This window comes from Scardinius erythrophthalmus, assembly GCF_964197995.2.
Source record: "Scardinius erythrophthalmus genome assembly, chromosome: 20".
Lineage (NCBI taxonomy): Eukaryota > Metazoa > Chordata > Actinopteri > Cypriniformes > Leuciscidae > Scardinius > Scardinius erythrophthalmus.
Genome location: NC_138240.1, coordinates 30,383,261 through 30,407,423, shown reverse-complemented (window position 1 = coordinate 30,407,423; position 24,163 = coordinate 30,383,261). Strand labels below are relative to the sequence as shown.

The 24,163-nt window shown below is 37.9% G+C and overlaps 1 protein-coding gene across 1 annotated transcript; it reads left to right on the top strand.

Moving 5' to 3' along the window:
* The first annotated feature begins 998 nt into the window (after positions 1–998).
* On the top strand, positions 999–24,163 carry LOC308681225 (putative glutamate receptor). The gene is made up of 10 exons (XM_081349915.1): positions 999–1,139; positions 1,400–1,480; positions 9,763–9,794; positions 9,882–10,061; positions 18,616–18,842; positions 19,012–19,109; positions 19,929–20,146; positions 20,924–21,143; positions 21,263–21,507; positions 23,169–24,163. The coding sequence occupies exons 2-10, from the start codon at positions 1,420–1,422 to the stop codon at positions 23,262–23,264; spliced, it is 1,377 nt and encodes a 458-aa protein (XP_081206041.1). The 5' UTR covers positions 999–1,139; positions 1,400–1,419; the 3' UTR covers positions 23,265–24,163.

Here is a 24,163-nt window from a genome sequence, read left to right as displayed (position 1 = left end):
ATTTCTAGTGATCATAATGACATGATTGTCCAGATACGGCCACTGTATATAATATCTATTACTAACTAGATTCAGATTCAGCAATAGTCTTTAAAGCTAACATCTAAATAAAGAAAATACATTGTTCCTGGTGCTGTAATTTTGGCCCTTTCTGAGAAGACACACTTTTATTTGCCTTCACCCTTCCTAGCCTCTTTAGCCTTGCACAGAGGACTCCCGCTGAGAAAAAAATGTCACAGGATAAAGCCTTGCCCCACACTAGATGTCCAATTACCTCTCAGGCCTAAACACAATTAAAATTTTTCTCACTTTCATGGTGCTAGTTTTTTACTGAAATGGTTATTGTCAAAAACCAAGATGTTTCAAGGATTAGCCCCCTTTTTTTTAACCCTTGATGACCTATTCATCATCACTTATGACTGACATGTTGTATAAAAGCTTAGGCATGCCGAGGGCCATGGTTACCAAGACTATAGCTGGTGAAAAGGACCATATTCGAATCCTTCTGTGCGGCTAAAAAAAATCCCTTGGGATTTGCATGACACTTTGATTGACAGAGATTGTAGGCTGTTGTCTCTCTTAACAAAAGTTCACTTCATTAGGATTCGAGTGGCAAAGCCTCTCGCTTTGGATGTGTATTTATCACTGTGGTTTAGTTTTCACTTCAGTTTTCAAGTTGCCTCATAGACCCATTTTAGCTTGTCTATAGTGGAGCCATGCATGAAAAATCCCTATTTACAATGCCAGAGTCAATTCTTTGAGGTTGTAAATTAGGATTAGGCCATTTTAGAGAGGTAAAAAGAAGTCTAACTATAAAATACAGCTATTCATTGACTTTTCTTTAAGCAGCTGCAGAGAACCATTTCTGCATGCCCTGTGTATTGAACGGCTCTCAGATCTCTTGTTTACAGGGTCACATGTGTCTTAATCTTTGTCCAAATTCCAATCCCCATCATCTAGCTTGCCTATAAATCCTTGTGGATTTGTTATGGTCAGACACAACCACCCCTTTCTCTCCACTCGAGAACGGCCCCTGGTCTCTTATTGGCTGTTTTCACATTCTTGGGTGTATCTGTAAGCTTTATATAGTGTGTTGCCTCATGCACTGAGCAATAATAAGGGGGTGACTAGAGTTTACGGTAAGCTTGCCATGTATTTTCTCATTTCCAGCTGCTTAGTAAATAATACTGTTTTCTTTGAGCATTTGGATCTTGGTTTTGTCTGTACTGTACTTTTAAATATTGGGCTAGAAAAAATTATAATATTTAAAATACTTAAAAGTGTAAAATGACATCTTTAAAGAAATCAGCTGACTTTCAAATGAAAATTTTACTGTATTTCTAACAGATTCTTGAATAAATCATGTTTTGAGAATTGAGCACTATGTATATCATTCCAGTTCAGGTTATTGGCAGTAAAATGGCTCCATTAGGACTCATCTTGGTCTCATCAGCACTACTGGCTGGGGTCTGGGCAGCAGGTAATATCATTACATAATGTAATACCAATTGTAGTAACACTACTATTAGGTCAATGTGTAGCTTTAAAAAGAATACTATTTTTATTATAAAGCTTTTTGCTTAGCCTTATGAATGAACCTTGTCAAGTTGTCAGGCGTTTGTTTATCCAATGCCTGATATTTTGTTGCAAATGGAAATTTGACTTTTCATAGATGTGGTTATGAAAACAAAAGTAGTTTCATCATAGTAGATCATCATTTTTTTAATTTATTATTTGTCTCACCAAGTGTGTGTTTAGCATAAAAAATATTTTTTTTTTAAATCATCGTAGTAACAGAAACCTAATTCAATGAATAATACTTTTGACAAAAGAGTTTAATTTGAAGCAGATCAAAGCTGAGATTACATGACCTATGATCTACGTCTTGCAATTCAACCGAAGTAATAAATTCATATTTAGTAAAAACAGAACATATCTCAAACATTTTGAAGTAAATGTCAACATGTGGGCTGGTCAATCTACAATAACATGACAAACTCCATTAGTGCTCCAGAGCTGGTGGGGGAGGCAGAGAAATTAATACGTTTTATTGACTGTACCATAGGGGTTAAAGGTAAAGTATGTAAGATGTTTTAATGTAAAAAAAAAAAAAAAAAAATGTAAATTATTGACAACTATTAGAATGCCATTAATGGGTTTATCTAGCCCAAAAGTCTAAACATTGAGCCTCCTGGGCACCATCAAAACATTGAGATCTGTTGATCTCTTACCAGCTCAACCAATAGCGATAGTTTGGGGTGTGGCTGCTGAGGGTGAGACAGATTGTGTTTAGTCAGTGTGGGAACATGGCTGACGCATTGCATGGGAAAGGACATACATCTTCGGTTACAAAAGTGCAAACCAAAATATGCTGCATTTAGACCCTTAAAAATGAAACAGGTTCAATACCATACAGAATCATCATGCACCTGTTCAGAAAGACAGATGTTCAAGTTTATAATGTCTATTCAGCATCAAACAGTTGTGGTACATGCCAAAAAAAATGTGCCCAGTGCAGATACTCATGTAACATGTCAACACAGAAAAAAGTATTCCTTACAAGTAGTCTACTTTAATCTGTTGAGATGTCTTTGCGAGTTCCTGTAAGAGCTATTTGTGATGATTGAGTTGTGGAGGTGCAATGCACGAAAGGGGTGTTTACAAGATTGTTTGAAAATATGCTTAGTTTTTTTTTTTCATTCTGCTAGGTGCCACTAGTGGTGCAGAAGCTACCATATAATCAAAATGATTCAACACCCATTGCAAATCAGGTTTATTGGCTAAATTTACAGACTTTCAGCTGTTTGCAAAGAACAAATCAAACAATTGTAATTGAAATAGCTCAACACAACAGTTTTCAAGTGGTTTCCCCAAATTCAAAGCATCTTTAGTACTTAATAGAACACCCTTTTGCTGTTATGGCCTGCTGCAAATGAGATGTAGAACCAGACACCAGCTTCTGGCAGCGTTTCTGAGGAATCTTAGCCCATTCCTCATGAGCAATGGCCTCCAGTTCAGTAATATTCTTGGGTTTGCATGCTGCAACCGCCTTCTTCAAATCCCACTAGAGATTTTCTATGGGGTTCAAGTCAGATGACTGTGATGGCCACTGTAGAATCTTCCAGGACTTCTTCTGCCACCAAGCCTTGGTGGAATTTGAGGTATGCTTGGGATCTTTGTCCTGTTGGAAGGTCTCATGATGCCCAACCTTCAGCTTCCTCACTGATGGCATGACATTTCTCCTAGGATTTCCTAATACTTCAATGAATCCATCTTGCCTTCCACACGCTGCATGTATCCAGTGCCAGAGGATGCAAAGCAGCCCCAGAGCATCACCGAGCCACAACATGCTTAACTGCAGACAGAGTGTTCTTTTCATCATATGCTTCATTCTTCTTCCTTCAGACATGCCTCTGATCCATAAGGCCGAAAAGTTCCAGTTTTGTTTCATCGCTCCACAGAACAGAATCCCAAAACTCCGGTGGCTTATTTATATGATTTTGAGCACTTTTATTGTTCTTTTGGGTCAGTAGTGGTGTAGGCCTTTGGAGTTCTGGCATGCATTTAGTACGCGCTTACTGGGCAAGCTGAAACCTCAGTGTCTGTTGCCACCAAGTCTTGCTGCATGTCTTTTGCAGTCACTCTAGGGTTTTTCTGAACCTGCTTTCTCAGAAATCTGGTTGCCGTCGTTTCTGCCCCATCCAACATACAAGTTATAAGGTGATAAAACAAGCAGTGAAATGTAAATCTGGCCATTTTCTGTGGACTGTGCCATAAAAATACACACAAATACTTTATATAAAGGATGCAACTATATTAAAATAACCTAGCAGTGTGCGTAAAGTGCAGTACAGTGTACTAAATAATTTATCAGTGTCCTTAAAATGCAATGTTTTTCATGTTAGAGTCTGATGGGCTAAAACTGAGAGGCTCAGGAGGAGCTTCTTTCTTTAGGCCATCAGACTCTAACATGAAAAACACTGCATTTCAGACTACGGAGGCGTCTGCCTGATCGCAGAAGGTTAAATAGTGAGTTTCCAGGGTGGGTGGAGTCCTTTAGGATCTTGACAGCCCTGACTTTGCATCGCCTGATGTGAATGTCGTGCAGAGAAGGGAGAGCGGTAGAGCTTTACGATCCTGGGCAGAGCAGTTCCCGATGAGATGCTTTGCCTAAAAATACTTTCTATAGTCCCAATATAGAACGTTTTTAAGATTGCAGAGGAAACCCTACATTTCCTCAGTAGTCTCAGATGGTACAGCCTTTGCCTGGCTTTCTTCTTGAATGTGATCAGTCCAGGTCAAATTCTCAGAGATGTGCACTCCGAGGTATTTGATAGGGCTGGGATGATACACCTATCTCCTGATTTGATACTATCAAGATACTTGGGTGCTGATACGATACTTATTGATATTGATATTGATAATTTGAACTATTGTATCACAGAAATAATGATTCTATAAGATTGAAAAGGCCTTTTGTGAAGCTGTGTCATGACAACTCTCTCTGGGTCAGCGGCAGCGCCAACACAGATTTGAATTTTGCGATATGATTTTGTCAAAAGTTTAATAGACAGACGAAATTGAAGAAGGTCGCGTGGGTGTTTGAATCGAGATCACTGTCTTTTAAAGATTAATCGTGTCTTTTATTATGTCTTGATTTATTAATCAGTCTTTTAAAGATTAATCGTGCAGCTCTACTGTCTTAACTCTCTCACAGTATATGAGTAGCGCGAGGGCTTTTCAGTGCATTCAGTCTCACGTCGCTTCCACGCGTCCACTAGAAAGGGATATTACGCCACTCAAGACTCATAGATAACGACACATTTCATCCTCTGTTGGAACGAAAGTGGCTAACTTCTGTCAACCTCATCTATAAGCAAGGACAAAAAATAAAGCAATTTAATTTGAATTAATATCGATTCTGTAATAAAAAATAAAAATTTATCGTTTAAAAAAAAAAATCGCAATAGTTAGGTGAATCGATTTTTTTTTCTCCTAGCCCTAGCATTTTAGGTATTCCAAGTATTCCAAGTAGTTTAACCACTGTTGTGTTGCTTGTGAAGGATGATGATATCTTCTCTTAACGTTTTGGACCATTCTTTTGACTTAGCCATATTTCTAACATGCAGCCAAACGTGACACTCAACAAACCTAGCCAGTTCAGTTATTTCATGTGTTCTAGCTCAAGCACAACTGGTGCAACTAATAAAGCACTTGATTATTTGCATCAGGTATGCTTGAGACAACATCTGTTTAGCAGAATTATTCTGTTGAAAGGGTTTCTATTCAGGGGGTTGAATAATTTTGAGACTGCAGAAGTCATTAAATGTTGCATTTTCAGTTGAATTTGGGGAAACCAACTTGAAACATTTGTTGTGTTTAGCTATTTCAATTACTTTTGTTTGATTAGTTCATTGCAAACAGCTGAAAGTCTGTCATTTTTGCCAGTAAACCTGATTTGCAATGGGGGTTGAATAATTTTGATTCCAACTGTATACATATTTTGTTAATGTTACTGAAAAAGCTTTTCACTCTTGTTGTATTTTATGTGCCTTTTATGTAAGTGTTGAGGTCTGTGTGTGCGTTTAAATCATTTCATGAGTGTACTTGTGTCCCTGTCATTAGAACAAGGATTTTAGGGGGCTGAGGTGAATAGGGTTTAATAGCACCAATAACCAGACGGTCCATGGACGTGCCGTCTGAGGTAGAGACAAAGCAGGATGTAGATAGAGCCAATATTAGTCTGACACGGCATGTTTCAGTCTAAGGCATAGCACTGCACTGGCACTGTCTCATGACATCCCGCAAGGCATGGAGCAGCCGGCATTCAAAGCAGAGAACACTACTGCTATTCACTATAATGAGTGTGATTAATCAATTAGCCACCACTAACCAAGCAGTCACTAATGTGGGGCAGCCCATGACATGACTTCAGTTTTGATGGCATGTTCGTTTTTCATGGTTTGAATGGGAGGATGAGGGGTGTCAGTGATATGCTGTGATACTGATGGAGGCCTGCTGTGTGTTGCACGGATCAAACGAATCAAACGGAAACAGCACATTCTCACCAAAAGCTGGCAGAACTTAATCAAGATTGCTCAAGCAGTTTAACTCTAACTTTACCTAGAAAGCAAATCTGGTTAGATACAGTTTCTTCTTAAAATCAAGAATGTTGTCAATGAAAATCATTTTAAAAGTAATAGTTCACTCAAAAATATATACTGTTATCACTTATATGTTACCATCATGTCGTTCCAAACTTTTATGACTTTTTTTTTCTTAGATCCCAGAAGAACAAAATCTGAGGTTTTCCATAATCTTAACCATGCAGTTACATAGAACAGGCACAAAGTATTTCAAGCTTAAAGGGACACAAAAGCAACATCAAATTTTAATTGAAATGATCTACGTTTTGTGCAATATTTCAAGACTTCTGAAGTCGTTTGTGTGAGAAACACAAATTAATTGATTGTCGACTGAAAGTTTTTCTTTCTTGTGGGCTGTTAACTGCTGTAACCTGGCTCATTGAGTCTGTGAATTGGTGAATTAACAACTTGAGAATAATGAATAAATCATTCAGAAAGGTTTTGGGTAACACTTTACAATAAGGTTCATTAGTTAACTACCTTATTTAACATGAACTAAGAAAGAACAATACTTCTTCAGCCTTTATTAATCTTAGTTAATATTAATTTCAACATGTATTAATGCGTTATTAAAATCAAAGGTTGTATTTGTTAACATTAGTTAATGCACTGTGAACGAACATGAACAAATAATGAACAGCTGTATTTTTATTAACTAACATTAACAAAGATTAATAAATACTGTAACAAATGTATTGCTCATTGTTAGTTCATGTTAGTTAATACATTATTACCTTATTGTAAAGTATTACCAGGTTTTGTGAACCAGATCAACTAATTTATTGAAAATACCTTTTTGAAAGTTTCTTTTCTTCATAAATTTGACTTGCACTTGCTTGGACTATATTTTATGAATATTTTGTTCTGCTTTTACATCTTTTTGCTTCTTCAATCTTTATTTGCTCGGAAAAGACAATGAAAGACAGTCTAGAAACATTCTTCTTGTTCCACGAATGAAAAAGTCATGTGGGTTTGGAATGAAATGAAGTTAAGTAAATAATAATAATAGAATGTTCGTTATTGGCAATTTTCTGCATGTATAAAGTGCAAATCGATTTTAAATGATGATAATGTATCTTACTTGAAATTGATATTTGCTTCTGTAAAAGTAAATCAGTATAAATTTAAATTACATTTAATAGCCAAAGGATCCTACTCGCAACCCATAATCTGAAAAGAGATCAACCATTCAAAGAAGTCGATGTTACCATGGAAATGTGGAAATACTGGAAATTGTGCAAAAAAGGCAACAGTGGTCATTCATTTCCATGAAATGTTGTGAATGACGTAACTTGAGTATACTGTTAAACATCTTACATATTTGTACACACTATTATTATTATTATTATTCATATGAGTGTGAGAACAATTCATTTAAATTACCAAAAACATTTAGGAATGCATGGAATGTCAGATGAAAAGACCATTTAAAATACAGAAATCCATGTATGATTTAAAAAAAACTACTCTTTGATTCTTGATTTGATTCTCTCACACACATTCATGCATCTATCAGCATGTCTGCTGGTTGATGTGGACTGGTCTGCATTAAACAGGATCAAAACAAAATAGGGAGCAACTTCCAAGTGGACTCTGATGCTGCAGCCAGACGAGTGGGGCACTTTCCCATCATTTTGTGAGCGCTTTCTTTAGAGAGTTACTGGAACTTTCCCAAACTCCCACCGCATCCGTTCCACTGCAGGAGACAGTACACACTCAAAAGCAAGCTTTTGTTTACTTCCAACTATCTCCTTTTAAGTTTCATTTGGTCAAAGTAAGATTAGTGGCCATGAGGCGACCCTTTCACCATAGTGCTGTAGCACAAATGGGACATTGTCTACATCTGCTAAATTTGGGAATATTAGTGGATGTTTGAAGAAGAATGCAAAGTACATCTCAGCGTGACAGAAAGCTTCATTAGCAACCAGGAATGCCATCCAAATGTTCTGCCCTTGTCAAATTGAGACAAGCATTGTTTTTTTTCCTAGTCCTGTTTCTACTCACTGATTCGAAAATTGGATTAGCTCACAAAAAACCCTGACATCAAATAGCCAATTAGACAAAAAGAATAATCATATTATGTAAAAAAAAAAGTAGAATAATTAGTGGGGTTTACTAAGTCAAGCATCACTTTTATTAGTGCTCATACTTAAGACTGGAATACACAACTTAAAATCTAAATAAATAGGAACACTTGTTGACTTTGTAAATAGTTACAGAGAAAAAACATCATACACTAAATGACTGAGGTTTATAGACTACCAAACATTCAAGTTGCTCTGAACACAACACACTAACACAGAAACATGTGCCTCGTTTCTAGGAGACATGTGACAAATGTAAACACTATGCTATTCGTTCCCTAATCGGCTAAAAATATCAAACATATTTGATATCCTGGATGGAATCATAATCTGGAATCATTAGCAATCTTCTATCACTGCTTCTTCGCCTGTTTTGATCCGGAGATTCTGTACAATTTCAGAAGATGCGTAATAGCGCCCCCTTTCGTATAACAGTGACAACATTGATAGCCGGAAAATTCAGTCAGTAGCGGGAAAATTGTAAAGTAGATTTTAAGTAAATTCCTATTTACACTATACCAGTCAACTAAAAATTCAGATTCTCATTTGGGAATATATCCGTTTTCTTTATAAATCAATATTTTCAAACAATGTAAGTTTATAAGACAGTATGTAAAACTATGTGAAAAAGTATTTAATAGGGTACACAATCAAAAGGGTAAACACAACTCCGATTATACTTTGACTACTTAAAGGAGAACTCCGGTCAATTTTAACATTGAGCTCATTTTTTTGTAAATTTGGAGTGCTGTCAATACAGAGAACAACGACTAAAATCGGTGTTGCCTACACTGTGTTATCCTCTTTTTAAAATTTGCACCCTGTTTACTTCAATGGGGCAAGTACTAAACCTGCTTTTAGCCTCTTAACATCCTTGATGTGTCATTACAAGTGCCCAGCCATGTGAGTGATTCCTTCTGAGTGAACACGGGTGAATCTGACTGCAGTAGATGTGAAAGATATGAATAAAAATGTTGTTATTTCAGTCACCTCACATACCTGTATTTACATCCTGTTTTCGGTCGAAGTCCACAGTAGTCGATTGTCGAGTTCACGCGCATAGGTTTAGTTACCTATGATCACGCGTGTGAACTTGACAAAATCGTTATTCGACAAAATATAGCCTATCGACAAAAAATAGTTATGTTACGTTACTTTTTTTATCCGATTTATGATTTTCATCTGGCGATAAAATAGTCAGAGACTTGAGCCATTTTTAAGTATTAAAATATCATATAGAAATTTGGGGTGGGTGGACCCTTTCGACTTGGGCCAGTAAGCAACTAACCAGAACACCCTCGCAACGCTCTAGCAATCACCCAGAAAACCCTAGTAGCATAACAATACAAAAACACCATTCAGAATGCCTCAGCCACCACATAGCAATGTCCTGGGAACCAACACTCAGATTTCATTACATTTCTTTTACAATGATGAACCAAGACATGAGCCGTTCCCTGTAGTAATGTAGAGTTAGAAAAGGATTCTTAAAATTTGTAACAAGTTGAATGAAATGTTGTTTTATATTTTAGAACCACAAACATTAAGAGTTACTACCATCAAGGTGAGTTAAATTCATTATATCTGGGCCACTTATAAATTACATTTTTGTAATGATTTGTAACTAAATAATGTTTTTGACACCATGCAGGAAGAACCATACGCGATGTCTAAAGGTTCCGAAATGGAGGGCTTCTGCATTGACCTGCTGTCAGCTGTTTCTAAGAAATTAGATTTTAAGTATGATATTCATCTTGTGAAAGATGGTCGATATGGTAAGCAAGATGACAGCGGCAACTGGAACGGCATGATTGGAGAGGTTGTAAGAGGGGTGAGTATCACAATCTTTGAGTAGACAAAACCTGTTCCATGTTAATATTTAAATGTTCTAATTTACAAATGCTCACACAAAACATTCAAATCTATTAGTTGTTTGACAACAATTAGAATATAAAACAATTATTAGCGGCGGAGCTTGGCCTGCCTTTTATCTAACTGTCAGTGCAGACCAGTGTTGCCAATTTAGCGACTTTGTCGCTAGATTTAGCAGCGTTTCAGACCCCTTTAGCTACTTTTTCCAAAAAAGCACCTAGTGACAAATCTTGTGACTTTTTGGAGAACCCTTAGCAACTTTCCAAATCTCACTAGTACTGTCCTGCAAGCGCGAGGTCTTGCTTTCCCGCTTTCACACCTCCCTCTGCTTCTGCTCTGTTCAGTGAGTGGCTGAGAGGAGCAATGCATTCCACTGACCGAATGGCAGCTGACATAGACGTGAATGAGCTGCGTATGTGCACACTGTGTTGTCACAGACCAATCACTTATCAGCTTCTCCATTGTTTTAAATTTTAACTTTATTTGACCATTTATTCTTGTCATGTGCTTATATTACGCACTATCACACTGCAGACACGTTTCAGAATGTCAGTGACTACCAGCCGAACAGATTCCATATTGGTTTATGGATACCTTAGTCACATGTGCCAAAAGGAGTTGTGGCGACAATGTGTCGTCAGCACCAACCCCTAAGAACTGTAAAACACGAAAGTATGACATTAGCTATCTTCCGTTTGGCTTTACGGTGGCTGGGATTTAACCGCTGCCCCAGTGCGTTATATGTGCAGATTTGCAGGCAAATGATACCATGAAGCCATGCGAGCTGAAGCGCCATTTAGAAACTAAACACCCGACACTCAAAGACAAACCCTTAGATTTTTTTTCAAATTAAAGTTCTTGCCTTGCACAACAAAAATGCAACATCAGCAAACACACATCAGTGTCCAACAGATGTCTAGAAGCATCCTACCACGTCTCGCAACAAGTTGCTAAATTAGGAAAACCTCACACAATTGCCGAGGTGCAAATCTTCCCTGCTGTCTGAGGTATCTGTCAAATTATGTTTGGAGAGAATTTCGCACAACAGATTGGTGACATCCCCCTTTCTAACGACATCGTTAGCCGCTGCATATCTGACATGGCAAGTGACGTTAAGGAGCAATTGCTAGCTAACATCATGCAAAGCCAGTACCATGTCCTGCAGTTTGATGAGACAACTGATGTTGCAGGGCTTGCACAGTTGCTTACCTATGTCAGATATATCAAATATGAAAAGATGTAAAGGAAATGGAAAGATGCTAGATGTATGCTTTTATAATAAATTGTCTATCTATCTATCTATCTATCTATCTATCTATCTATCTATCTATCTATCTATCTATCTATCTATCTATCTATCTATCTATCTATCAAAAACAGGTTATAGATTAGGTTATATATAGATATATTTTATATAGAATAGATAATCATTAATCCTGGTCTCCTTCAAATGGGGGGTGAGGAGGGGGGGGTAATGCCACATGATAGGGGAGGCTTGGGGGGGCTTTAGTTCCAAAAGTTTGAGAATCCTGCTCTAAGCGATGTTAGTTTTGTTAGTAACAGAGCCACTAGAAAAGTGTCAGAAATTCCTCAGATGCTGACTCCAAGAGCTTGAATGGGAAATCTGACTTCATTAATAGGCTTATTAGATGGCTAGCCAAAATAGCTTTCTAAGATGAGCTTTGAGTGTAGCAGAGTTTCCTGCTAAACGGCGCTCTTGTAGAAACTTCAGAACTCAACCAACCAGGCAGTAGACTGGGTCCAAATATAGCTGTTTGCACCATGAAGCAAAGAGTTGCCATTTCTGGGCATACAGTTTCCTAAATATAAATTTCATTTACATTAATCAATACTAAATTTTAGAATTAGTAACTTACTTTTCAGTCACGCAACTTCAAGCTCTGACGATATCCAGCTCTTTTTGATCAGTTCATTAAATTAGTGAGTTGTTGACTTGAAAACGTCTGCAATTACATCAGTTTGATTCACACATGAATCATTCAGTGTGATTTCAGGTTCATTGGAAAGGATCAGCTCGTTCATGAATCGGACATCGCTATTGTGTTTCGGGACGGGTGTCTATTTCTTCAAAATAATGAGGAACTACAGTATATGTTTTTATGAATTGCAGTGGAGTAAAAAGTACAATATTGTGCTTTGGAATGTAGTAAAATAAAAGTTTCCCCAAAATAAAAATACCCTGATAAAGTACAAATACTTAAAAAATGTACTTAAAGGGTAACTCTCGCCAAAATGCAACCTAGGGTCTTTTTGTTAATATACCCGAGGCAAACGTTGTGGCAAACATAATTAGAATGGAAATGGCACTTTTAAGTTTGACCGTATTTTCGTTTTTGGTCAAATTGCCTTTTGAATGGGAGTGCTTGGGGCACTTCTATGATAGCATCAAAAAATAGCTATTTTTTAAAACACTAAGAAGGCTCGACACAACATGAAACTTTTCTCGAAGTATCACCAGGGGCTCTACACATGAACTCCAGCATTGAGAACATTGTTTGTGTACACAGAGTTTACTAAAAAGAACGATTTTGAACAACTCACTGTAGCTGTGTCCGCCGGCATTTTGTCAGTCAAAAATAGTCTCTGAATGCGAATGAACTGACTTTTAGTATTGTTTCTTATATGAGCATCCTTTTTCAAATACAAGGTCAATATTGATTTTCACTAATGACAAAACAACAAATTATCCGAGAATTTATTTGGAACTAAGCTTTAGGAGCTTTCCATCTTTACTCTCCTCCCTGTTACGGAGACAAAATGCCGGCGGACGGAAACACAGTGAGTTGTTCAAAATCTTTCTTTTTAGTAAACTCTGTGTACAGAAACAATGTTCTCAATACTCGAGTTCATGTGAAGAGCCCCTGGTGATACTTCGAGCAAAGTTTCATGTTGTGTCGAGCCTTCTTAGTGTATTAAAGATAGCGATTTTTGATGCTATCATAGAAGTGCCCCAAGCACTCCCACTCAAAAGGCAATTTGACCGAAACCGAAAATACGGTCAAACTTAAAAGTGGTGTTTCCATTCTAATTATGCTTTTAAATGAAAGTTTGCCTTGGGTAGATTAAAAAAAAAAAGACCCTAGGTTGTATTTTGGTGAGAGTTACCCTTTAAAGGGACAATAAGTAACTTTTTAGGTATTTTATTATCTAAAATCAATATTTTTATTCATAAATATGTCCTCAATGGTGTCCAAATACCTCTGCCAATGATCTGACTTATCCTCGTAAACGAAGAATTTATTATCTTTATATACATGGGACGGGTAGGTCCACGGAGGCTTCCATGTAGTTCCGCCATCTTGAAAAACTATAATAGCAGAGAGGGACAAAAAGTACTAGGCCAACGCGTTTCCACAACGCGTTTTCGTTCAGAGCCCACGTCAAGTGACTGAAACCAGCAGAAACGGAGCAGAGCAGTGAGAGGCGCTTTTGTCACTGCCCCGGCAAGTTTAAAAGGCTGCACTGCACGGTTTAGTCAAAGGATAACGAGTCCTCTTAGTCGAAAAACTCCACAATAAGACCGTAAAAGGAAACGTGATCGGAGATTACAAAAACAAGGGTTATTAGCTATAATGTCGGGATAGCTAATGCAGGAGAAAGCTTTCAAAAGAGACGCTGAAGTTGCCTGCTTTCTTCTCGACAGGTAAGTCAATGTTAAGGTTGTTATGGGATTGCAGGAGATGAACCCAGAAGCAGACGAGGTGCAGACACTCAAGATTTATTAAAACACAAAAACAGAAAACAAAACCCACGAGGGGGCAAAACAAGACAGAGGACAGGTAACTTAGACTAAGACAAGATAACAAACAAAGACTAAACTCTGACTTGACGATAAAGGAAAACAAACTCTCAATACAGAATTAACAGGTCTCTGACAAAGTACTCACAGTGTAGATCATGTAAGACAATGTACCGACACAGGACAGAAAACATGAGGGGATTAAATAGGGAGAAAACTAATCAGGAACACAGGTGATAATGGGTAAAGCAATAATGACTAAACAAGGGTAACAAGGGGGCGGGGTTACATGACGAGACAACGCAAGCACATGGCCAAACAAATGGCCATGTGCTTACACACAAAACATGGGTCTGTCATGATTCTGCCTCAAAACAAGAGAAATCTAGGACACGAAGGCAGAATCATGACAAAGGTCTTAATTACAGGCTTTTTATTTTTTTATTAGCCTATATAGACCAGCGTTTCCCAGCGGGAAACTGTGTAAAAAAAAAACAAATCTTTACCATCAATCTCGGATCGTCGGAAGTCTCTAATAACAACAAATAATGCGCACAAATTTATAATACAAATGCAAATCATAAGTTTTTGGCGTTGAATTGCGGAGGTTGCGCTTGCATGTGATTTTATTCCCGTGCCTCATTCCCAGTGCGTCCACATAAAGCTGCCTATTTTTCATTGATGCGCTTACAGTCAAATACACACGAATTGTCACAACGTCCGTCTTGCCGCGTATTCACATCGGTTGTGCTGCTGTCAACGCAACGCGTGCGATTAATATTTTTCAATTTAACACGTTAAAAATATTTAACGCAATTAAAGCAGCATTTTTTTCTGTCATCCTTTGGCTAGCGTTACATTATATAATCACGTTCTTCTTCATGCAAATGCTTCTAACCATGCAAGCGAGAAAATACAAAAGAGAATGCGCTGTCCTGTGATGCTGACACGACGCGCGCCAGACTCGACTTCTCTTTCGAGCTTTCGCTTTGAGTATCCTCATGAGAGCAGTCTTAAATTAGTTAAATAAAGTCTTAAATGAACGTTAAGAGTTGTGAGAAAATGGGACGCTTGTGGGATCCACATGTGACAGTGCAGCAGTGACATCAGAATCAAATAACACTTCATTCATAAAAAGATGCCATTAAACAATTATTTGAAATATACTGTCTTTATGATGTTTCTACATTAATTTGGAGATTTACTGTGAAATTATTAGGCTACATAAAATATAGTAAAAACAAGCTATCTTGTGCAATTATAACAAAATTATATATTATATAAAATTAAAAATGTTTAATTCATTCATTCATTTGTAACATGCATGAACGAAGAAAAAAAAGGAACAGGAAGAAGAAAATCTTATGGTAGCCTACCTGTCATTTATTTGTGCACATCAAAAATAATAATAAAAAAAAAACAGCACATTTCAAAGTATAGTATCAAAGTAGTATCGTGACAACACTAGTGTAGGGTGCCACACATTTTTTTTTAATTTCAAAGGGTGCCTTGACTGAAAAAAGGTTGGGAAACACTGACAGTAGAACATAGTTAAAAGTTAAACAGGCTCTTTGATGAATAGCAGCTATTGAGTAAAGTAGAGATGGTCCTATAAACAAGGTTGTAAGTTTTGTTTGTTCAAAACTGTAACATTCGTTTGTTCGTTGTGTCAAGTTGTAGTTTGTTTGAAATAACAAACCAGTTCACCAGAAGGAAAACTCGACGAGGTGCTATTAGAAGACATCCTGTCAAAGCTTTTTGGTACATATCGCTTACCGTAGATGCAACGCGCATTTGAAAACGCGAGGCGCTGGAGAGCAAAATTAGTTTGATTGCAAAATACAAATTCACCACTAGATGGGAGTAATTCTTACTTACTGCCCCTTTAAGTACAGTAACGAAGTAAAAACACTTTTTTCATTAATTCTACTGTCCACTACTGATGCCCAAAGGGTGAAACCTCTGCTCTGAGTCACCGTAGCAATATGCTTCTACTCAGGCTATAACTGGGCAGCCATTCAAGACCGTACACCAGCCCTGAGGGGAGCATCCGTCGCAACACTGGTAACATCAAAATGCCCCAAGCAGGGGACCGAAGGTCGACACTGGGGTCTGTACCACAGAGAAAGGGTACAAATGCCTCAGCACATAACTCTTATGACTCGCAATACTCGGACAGTGGAACCTCTAATTTGAGTCTCTTTTGCAATATGCCTTCTACAGAGGCTATGAGCGAGGTGGTCATCCCAGACCATACCCCGGTCCATGAGGGAGACATCTGTCATAACACAGGTGACAGCAACATGCTACAAGGGTACAAATGCAACAGCGCATAACCCTTGTGACTCACAGAGGGATTCCTGGAGGCCGGAAACCCCACCTTTGAGCCATCATGAAAGCATCCCTGAAAAAGGCTAAACAATATGCCCAGGCCTATCCTGATATCACCTACAGAGGCAAGGATCGGCAAAAACATGCAGGGAATATATGCATGCATATTAAATCCCACAGTACCGAAAAGAAGAAGCTGACACTGGCATGCTTCACCCCCAAAAACAAACCTGGGGAACTTCCTATATTCAGGCAAATGACGTAGGTAGTAACAGTGTCACTGAAAAAGGCCAGGAGGCGAGATCTGGGCAACCAAGATTCCCTTTCATTCCCTTTGATCCCTGATAAATCAAGCCATCGATGCCTACGAAACGGCCAATTACATGGACCACTGAAGGCTAAATCTGTGGCCAAGCAAAGTTCTTTCACCACATAAGGGTTAGTCCTTCACCATTGAACCTAATTCTTTCAGGAGGTCAGCCTGGTATGCCTGCAAACCCATGTGGTGTGCAGAGATCCACCAGCCTGACCCGCTGCTGAATAAGCTTTGCTAATCAGACCAGGTGTGACTTGACAGGGTCTGGAAGGCAAAACAGGGCCCCTAAAGGATGATGCCAAAGAAGGGAAAAGATAATTGGATAATGTCTCTTCAACCCTGGGCATCACCCCATCTCCATGCCCATGCAAACCCATGATAGTCAAATAACTCAGCATCACAGGACTAAAAACACAGAATTTGATCTCTACACCTCAGTGTTTTTTTCTTTTTTTAAAGAGAAAAAATTATGTGGGGAGGAGAGAGAGAGAGAGAGATGCCCCTTGAATCTGCCTGCTTCAAATTTACCGGCATTCAGTTCTTCAGAGCTGGATACGGCCAGTACTATATCCTAATTTCGATTGGAAGAAACAGCTGAGTGGCCTTTCTGATCTAACGTGGACATCAAAGACAGAAGAAAGAGCACAAGAAAGAATACCCGTCTCAGCTCTTCTGCCAACCCTACATGCGATTCCCATGATCGGAGTCGCCGCAACGCCTCGGCAAACTCAGGACCCGAACACAGGGTCCACATGCCTGACTCTCTTCCTTCGAAAAGAGACCCAAGTTGGAGTGGAGCTTCTATCTTGGCATTTTATGGTCTTTATGACATGCCATGATACGCTACCTGACCCTTCTGTCTGCCAATGAAACTGGTGTGATTGCACTCATTCTCCAGACACTGGCAGACTGGAACATTGAAAGTGTTCCCATAGCCTCAACACCATGACGCAGCGCTGAGTTCCTGAAAGAGAACAGCATATTAGAAGGATTTCTGAAGGATCATGTGACACTTAAAGATTCATGTAATAGCTGCTGAAAATTATTCTTTGCCATCACAGGAATAAATTATATTTTAAAATATATTAAAATAGAAAACATATTTAAAATTATAATAATATTTCACAATATTACTTCCTTCCATTCATTAATTCTTGCATTTTCTGTATTTATACTTAAAGGCCCACTAAAGTCGCTTGAAAACGCGCAGCATTATTCAATGTGTTGACGTAATTTCCACTGAAACAGGAAGACAGGGCTGGACATATTGAACCGCTCCTCCCCTTTTTTATACCACATACAGCTCGGCCAGAGCCGTTGAGCTCAGTAAAGCCGCTGTTTCCTCCTAATCTCTAACCATTTCTCCTTCCAATCTCCTCCATGTCGCTTTAAAATAGACAATTCTGTGCAGAATTCAAATGGGTCTGATGTGTTTTCTGGTATACGCAGGCTCGTGGATATGATCCGCTCTGTGCTTTTGTGTCTCTGGAACGCAGCAGACCATGTGCGCTGCGGCGGTTCGTGTGACACTAACGTGAAACCAGACTTTATTTGCCCCAGTGGAAGGCATATTTACACTGTCTGAATCGTTCTCTATCCCCTATATAGCAAACTATGTGCCATTTGCCATATAGAAAATAGTAGTTGTGTTAACAAGTGATCAATTTTAGCCGCAGCTTCAGAGTCTATTTATAGTGTATGGGGCAGGATGCTTCAGATTCTGAGCATTTCATTGGACAGATAATCTGATGAGAATCTGAAGTCTACAGTGATATCATCAAAATCATTGCTTATATCTTCAAAATGCAGATTTTGTCATTGTTTTGACGCGTACTAACTTATAACAGTAAGGCTAACATATTCATCCTAAAAGCCAAAAAACTTCAACTTCTATGATTTCATGGGGACTTTAAATATATAATTTATTTCTGTGTTCGTCTTATCTGAAAATGTGAAGGTGTGCCTTTCTCATTGAGGCAATACTCTTAAATCTACACTTATAAATCTACACCTGTTTCTACAAAATTTGACCTGTATTATTTAAAAAGAGTCAAAAAGAAACCCTCCTTGTGTGTGTGTCCATGTGTATGTTGCTGATTTCTACAGGAAGCAGACATCGCTGTGGCACCACTAACTCTTACAGCTAATCGCGAGATGGCTGTGGACTTGAGCAAACCCTTCATGCAGACTGGCCTTAGTTTCATCCTAATAAAAGACTTGGCTTCAGATGACTCGCAGTTCCTGAGCCTTCTTAACCTGTTCTCCACTGAGATGTGGATGGGTGTACTGGTCGCCTACCTGTTGACCTCTGTCTGTATCTTCTTTGTGTCACGGTAAGGGTGGGATGGTAATATCATGGCACTTTGAAATGTAGGATGATAATGAATATGATATATCATATGATATGCCATGGTATTTATTTAGTTGGTGTTCCAAGATCCTTCAAATTGTCATGATATCTAAAAAAAAACTGCAAAACCATGCCTATGGTCTGTTTTTCAGGATAAGCCCCAGTGAATGGGAGCAACCAGAGAAAGAAAATAATTGCTTCACGCTCTCACACAGTTTTTGGTATACCATGGGAGCAATGACTCTTCAAGGTAGCTTACATAGCATGGATAAGTATGCTTACAATTATTTACACCCTCACACACTTTACAATACAACAACTTAGCAAATCGTGGGCTATTTTTCAAATTGGATTTGGATTTACCTGTATCATATTAAATGGTTAAGAGCCAGTTCATGAATAAACATTGGCAATTGGTGTATGATTTTGTTTAAATACATTGCAACAACCATAAAAGCATCATAGGCTCACTGGGGAAACGCCTCTATCCTTCAAAAACATACTGTACATAGGCTACATACATACAATTCACTACAGTTTTCAGCTAAAATGAACATCTGGAAGCCTAGGCTACAGAGTTTATGATAGGGCAGCATTGCACTTGCTCGGATATGAGTTGGCCTTCCTACTGTGAAACATGAGTCATGATAAAAGAGTTCATAGACTAAGATAAGCAAGCTAAAATGGCATGGTTGCTTCAGAAAATGCGTTTTTATCGATCGCTTTCTCTTGCATTTGTTAAAACTATCGATTGGGTTTAGGTTCAAGGTGGTAGGCCTAAATTATTTTATTCATACGCGATTCAGCATTTAGAGTCACGCACTGGAATTTATTTTTCGAACTGCCACAATATGTAGCCTACATCAACCAAGGTAATAAAACATTGCCACATTCATTAGTTTCATTTAAAACTGAACTCGCTTTTAGTGCCCCTCACTGGGCATTTCACTTAAACTTAATATAATTTTGCAGAATTATGCCACAGGCATTTATCCAGTGAGCCTAGGTTGCCAGATTAGCGACTTATAGTTTACTAAAAATTAAAAGTTTGTTCTAAATTTTACCGCAGGTGCTGGTCCTCACCCAAAGGCTCTTTCGGGAAGGGTCATTACAGCTATCTGGTGGCTGTTTTCATTAGTGTTGCTTGCTTGTTACTTTGCCAACCTTAGTTTATGGCTGCATTCAGACAACCAGCAACTGTCAATCAAGAGCTTTGAAGACCTTGCTAATCAAAACTTGATTGAGTATGGTACCATTAAAGATTCTTCTTCTTTTGCATTCTTCAAGGTAAGACAGAATTTATTCAATACAATATGATAATTCAAATTTGAATATATAAAATGATTATTATTATAGTTCATCAGAAAACTGAAAAATCTGTCAAATCACTCACCCTCATGTCATCCCAAACCTATACAACTTTTGGTCATCTTCTGAACACAAATGACATTTTTAATATTCTTTTTAATAACAATTTTTGTCCAGTAGGCCTAGGTAATCAAAAATATTTTCTCTTCAAAAAGTGTATGTATTTAACAAGTCTCCTGAAGAGACAGGATCACTGTTTTATTTACTTTAGGCTTTTATTCACATTTAAAAATTGGTCATCAGCAGCTTAGTTTACTTGGTGCACCGAGAACCTGTTCACCATATAAATACAGAAAACTTAGAATAAAAGGTTAGATTGGATTACTTTTATGATGTCTTAAATTACATTTAGAAGCTTGAAAATGTTGATTACAACTTTTAGTTGATGGACAAAAATCATGAGAGAAAATATCTTAATTTGTGTTCCGAAGATGAAGTCTTATGGGCTGAAATTGGAACAGCATAAGAGTGAATAAATGATGACAGAATTTAGATTTTTGGCTGTGTTTGACGCAATACTTTTAAGCTGTGATTTGACAGTATTGATAGATGACCAACAGCATTTTTAGAATATACAAAACCTTTCCAAACTAAGTCTGAATCTTGAATCATTTAATGTCAATTGCATGACTTTAAGCATTATTTGAAGAGCAGCTGCCAACTACTGAATGTTTTACTGTTACTTGCCTTTGACAGAACTCAAACAACCCCACACACCACAGAATCTATGAGCACATCAAGAAAGCTCAGAGCTATTCACTCAATGCAGAAGAAGGTTTCCGCAGGGCTCAGAAAGGCAACTATGCTTTCATCGGCGAGTCTGTGTCCCTCGACCTGGCAGTGGCAAGATACTGCAACCTAACACGTGCCCCAGAAATCATCGGCATGAGGGGTTACAGCATTGCTGCTCCTTTAGGTATGTTCTCTGTTCCATAAAATGATAGATTTTTGCATATGCCATGGTATTAGCATCTAGTACCACCACAGTACTCACCGTGTGTGTGTGTGTGTGTGTGTGTGTGTTAATGTCCTCAGGCTCTCCTCTACTGAAAAACATAAGTGTTGCCATTCTCCATCTGAGTGAGACGGGTGAGCTGGATTACTTCCGCAGTAAGTGGTGGGCTAGCAGTTGTGTGGCTAAAAATGGCAAGAGTGCTCCACTGAAGCCCAGCAGTCTGAAGGGAATCTACTTATTACTGGCACTCGGTCTGGGACTGGGCCTTTTCTTGGCTTTGATGGAACTGGCTGCCAAATCACGCAAAATCGCTAACTCTCAGCAGGTGAGAAGCCCCCCATCTCTCTGTATATGGATGGACAGTGTGATTTTGCCAAGTAAAGGCCCGTTCACACTAAGAACGATAACTATAAAGAAAGATAACTATATTTGCGTCCACACCAGTGGATGATATTGTTCCTTTTTGAATCTAAGTGAGTGCTTGTCTGCCACTTTAAATGCTTGAGCTCGTTACAGTAGGATGAATTCAGATTGGCTGTCATTGTTTTTATCGTTCATCAGCTGCGAAAAAATCGTTCTGACCCATTCCGATTCCAACTATATCGTTTCTCTGTGCCGTTATTGTTATAGCTGTGGCGTGGACTTTGCTATTCTTTGATATTGAGAATGATTTTTAGAACTATATCTTTATCATTATCTTTATAGTTGTGAACAGGTGTGAACAGGCCTTAAGACATGTTCCTGGATCCTGGAACAAAATTCCTATTTGAAAATTTAGTTCTACTCCTAACCCTATCCCTACTCCTAAGCCTAACCTAAAGCCTGATCAGAGGAAAATGGTAGGTGAATGAATAACACCGATGTAGAAGCACCTGACCCTGATTGTAAGCCTAAACATGACATAAACTGTAAACTTGTTCCTCAAATCTGATTGGTTGAGATTGGAATGCTGTTCCAGGATCAGCAAATATGTTGAAATCATGTTCATCATATCATATATATTTATTTCTAATTCAAAGGCATGTTTATAAAAAGCTTCTTAAATGTCCTAATTTAACTAAGGCCTAATCCTTGCTAAATCTAAGCCCAGTCTGTGAAACCAGGCCTATATATTTTATATATGTGCCTTAGAAAAAAACATTACTGGTGTGCATCTTGAGATAAAAACAATGGCTGACATATTTTAAGATATGTCAGTGCAAGTTGCTTTCAGTTAAAACAGCTCAAACATGCATTTTAGTCTAGGACTGAGTTTAAGCCTTATCTGTGAGAGCAAGAGCCTAATTTATCTGCCAAAGATTCCAACATTTAAAACAATGTAGGATGATAAGTTCATGATTAAAGTGGTAACAGTGTTTTCTGAAAATGGACCATGGTATTAAAGGTGCTATATGTAACTTTTTCATTCCACTAAAGCATACAAATACCATAATATGTTTACAGATATTTAGGAAATATCTAAGTTCACATACTCGTTTCTCTGAAAAACACTTCTAAAGCCAGTTATTTTACTTTGAAATGTGCGTTCCGTGTTGGAATGTCTCTTTCTGTTTTGGTCTGTGTGATCTCGCCCACTGCTAGTTTACCCAATAGTATTTTGACACCCCAGAAAGCCAGTTGGCAGGAAACACGGCCTATTGTAGCCAGCAAACAAACTGGGTCAGAGATTGCAGATTCTACTCAACCTAAAAAGCCTCGGTAAAAAAAAAAAAAAGCGAGAGCGTATAAAAACGCGGATAAATCAACTCATCAACTTAAAAAGTAAGTCTCCTCAGCTTTCATTGTCAATTGCGCTCGCTCCTGTTGCGTGTCCTCAAACTGGACAGGAAACAACGATCTCCGATATTTGGAATTTGGACTGCAGTACCTATTTCGAACACTAGCTGTCATTCTTACAGACTGCACCTTTAAATTGACCCGAGAGAATGGTGCACACACACACACACACACACACACAGAAAGTGAAAATGACCTACTTTCTTCCAGAAATCCTGCTGCTCCGTGATGTCAGCGGAACTCAGTCAGCGCTTCAGAGGTGGAGAGGTGACGTCACCGGAGTCCTCTGAGAAAAGCAAAGCCTAAACCCAATCAAAGCATTGAAACATGCATTTAACCACTTAACCTATTAAGTTCACATCAAAGTTATTCTCTACTAACTAAACAGGGTGGGTGAAACTCATTCAAAAAAATATATTTTTCACACTTTATTCAGTGCATTGTGATTTTTGAATTCCGGTGTTTTTTGTTTTGTTTTGTTTTTGGTAATGATTCACCGTAATAAACATTACCGTTATGTAAAAACACTTTCCAGTTTAAATATTATATTATTATGTTTTTACATTACAGTAACGAGAATGAGACTTATTCACACTTATTTTGGTGTGAAAAATCTTTTTGAAAGGTTTCATGAGATTCACCTGGGTAGTCTAGCATTGTGTATTTTTATTTTTAGTTTCATTTATTTTATAAAAAAAAAATCTAAGGTTTAGTTTTATTTGGGTTTAGTTGGATGGAGGTTACATCATTATTTTATTAACATCTTATGTTATGTTCTTTCAATACAAGATCGGTTACAGCTCTTAAGCTATAACATTTATTGGGAGAAAATAAAGATTACCTACAATTTTGAAAACACACACATTTCTGACCAAGTTGTCATATTCAACCTTTTTATTTCTAGATTACTGTGATCAACCCTTGTGCTATTTTAATATTGTGTGCCATGAGTAAAATTGTGATATTTCTAAAAATGAAAAAAAAAGAGACGGCATAAATATTTAAATGTTTTTTTTTTTTTATTCCTATTATAATAAAATGACGCATGCAACATTTCTGCCATGACTAAGCTCTCTCTCTCTCTCTCTCTCTCTCTCTCTTTCTATATATATAGTACAGAAAGCAGTTCCTTATTTTATGCATGGTTTTATTTTAGAGAATTTTCTTAACAAAATAAAAAGCTGAAATATGCAGTTCACATATAA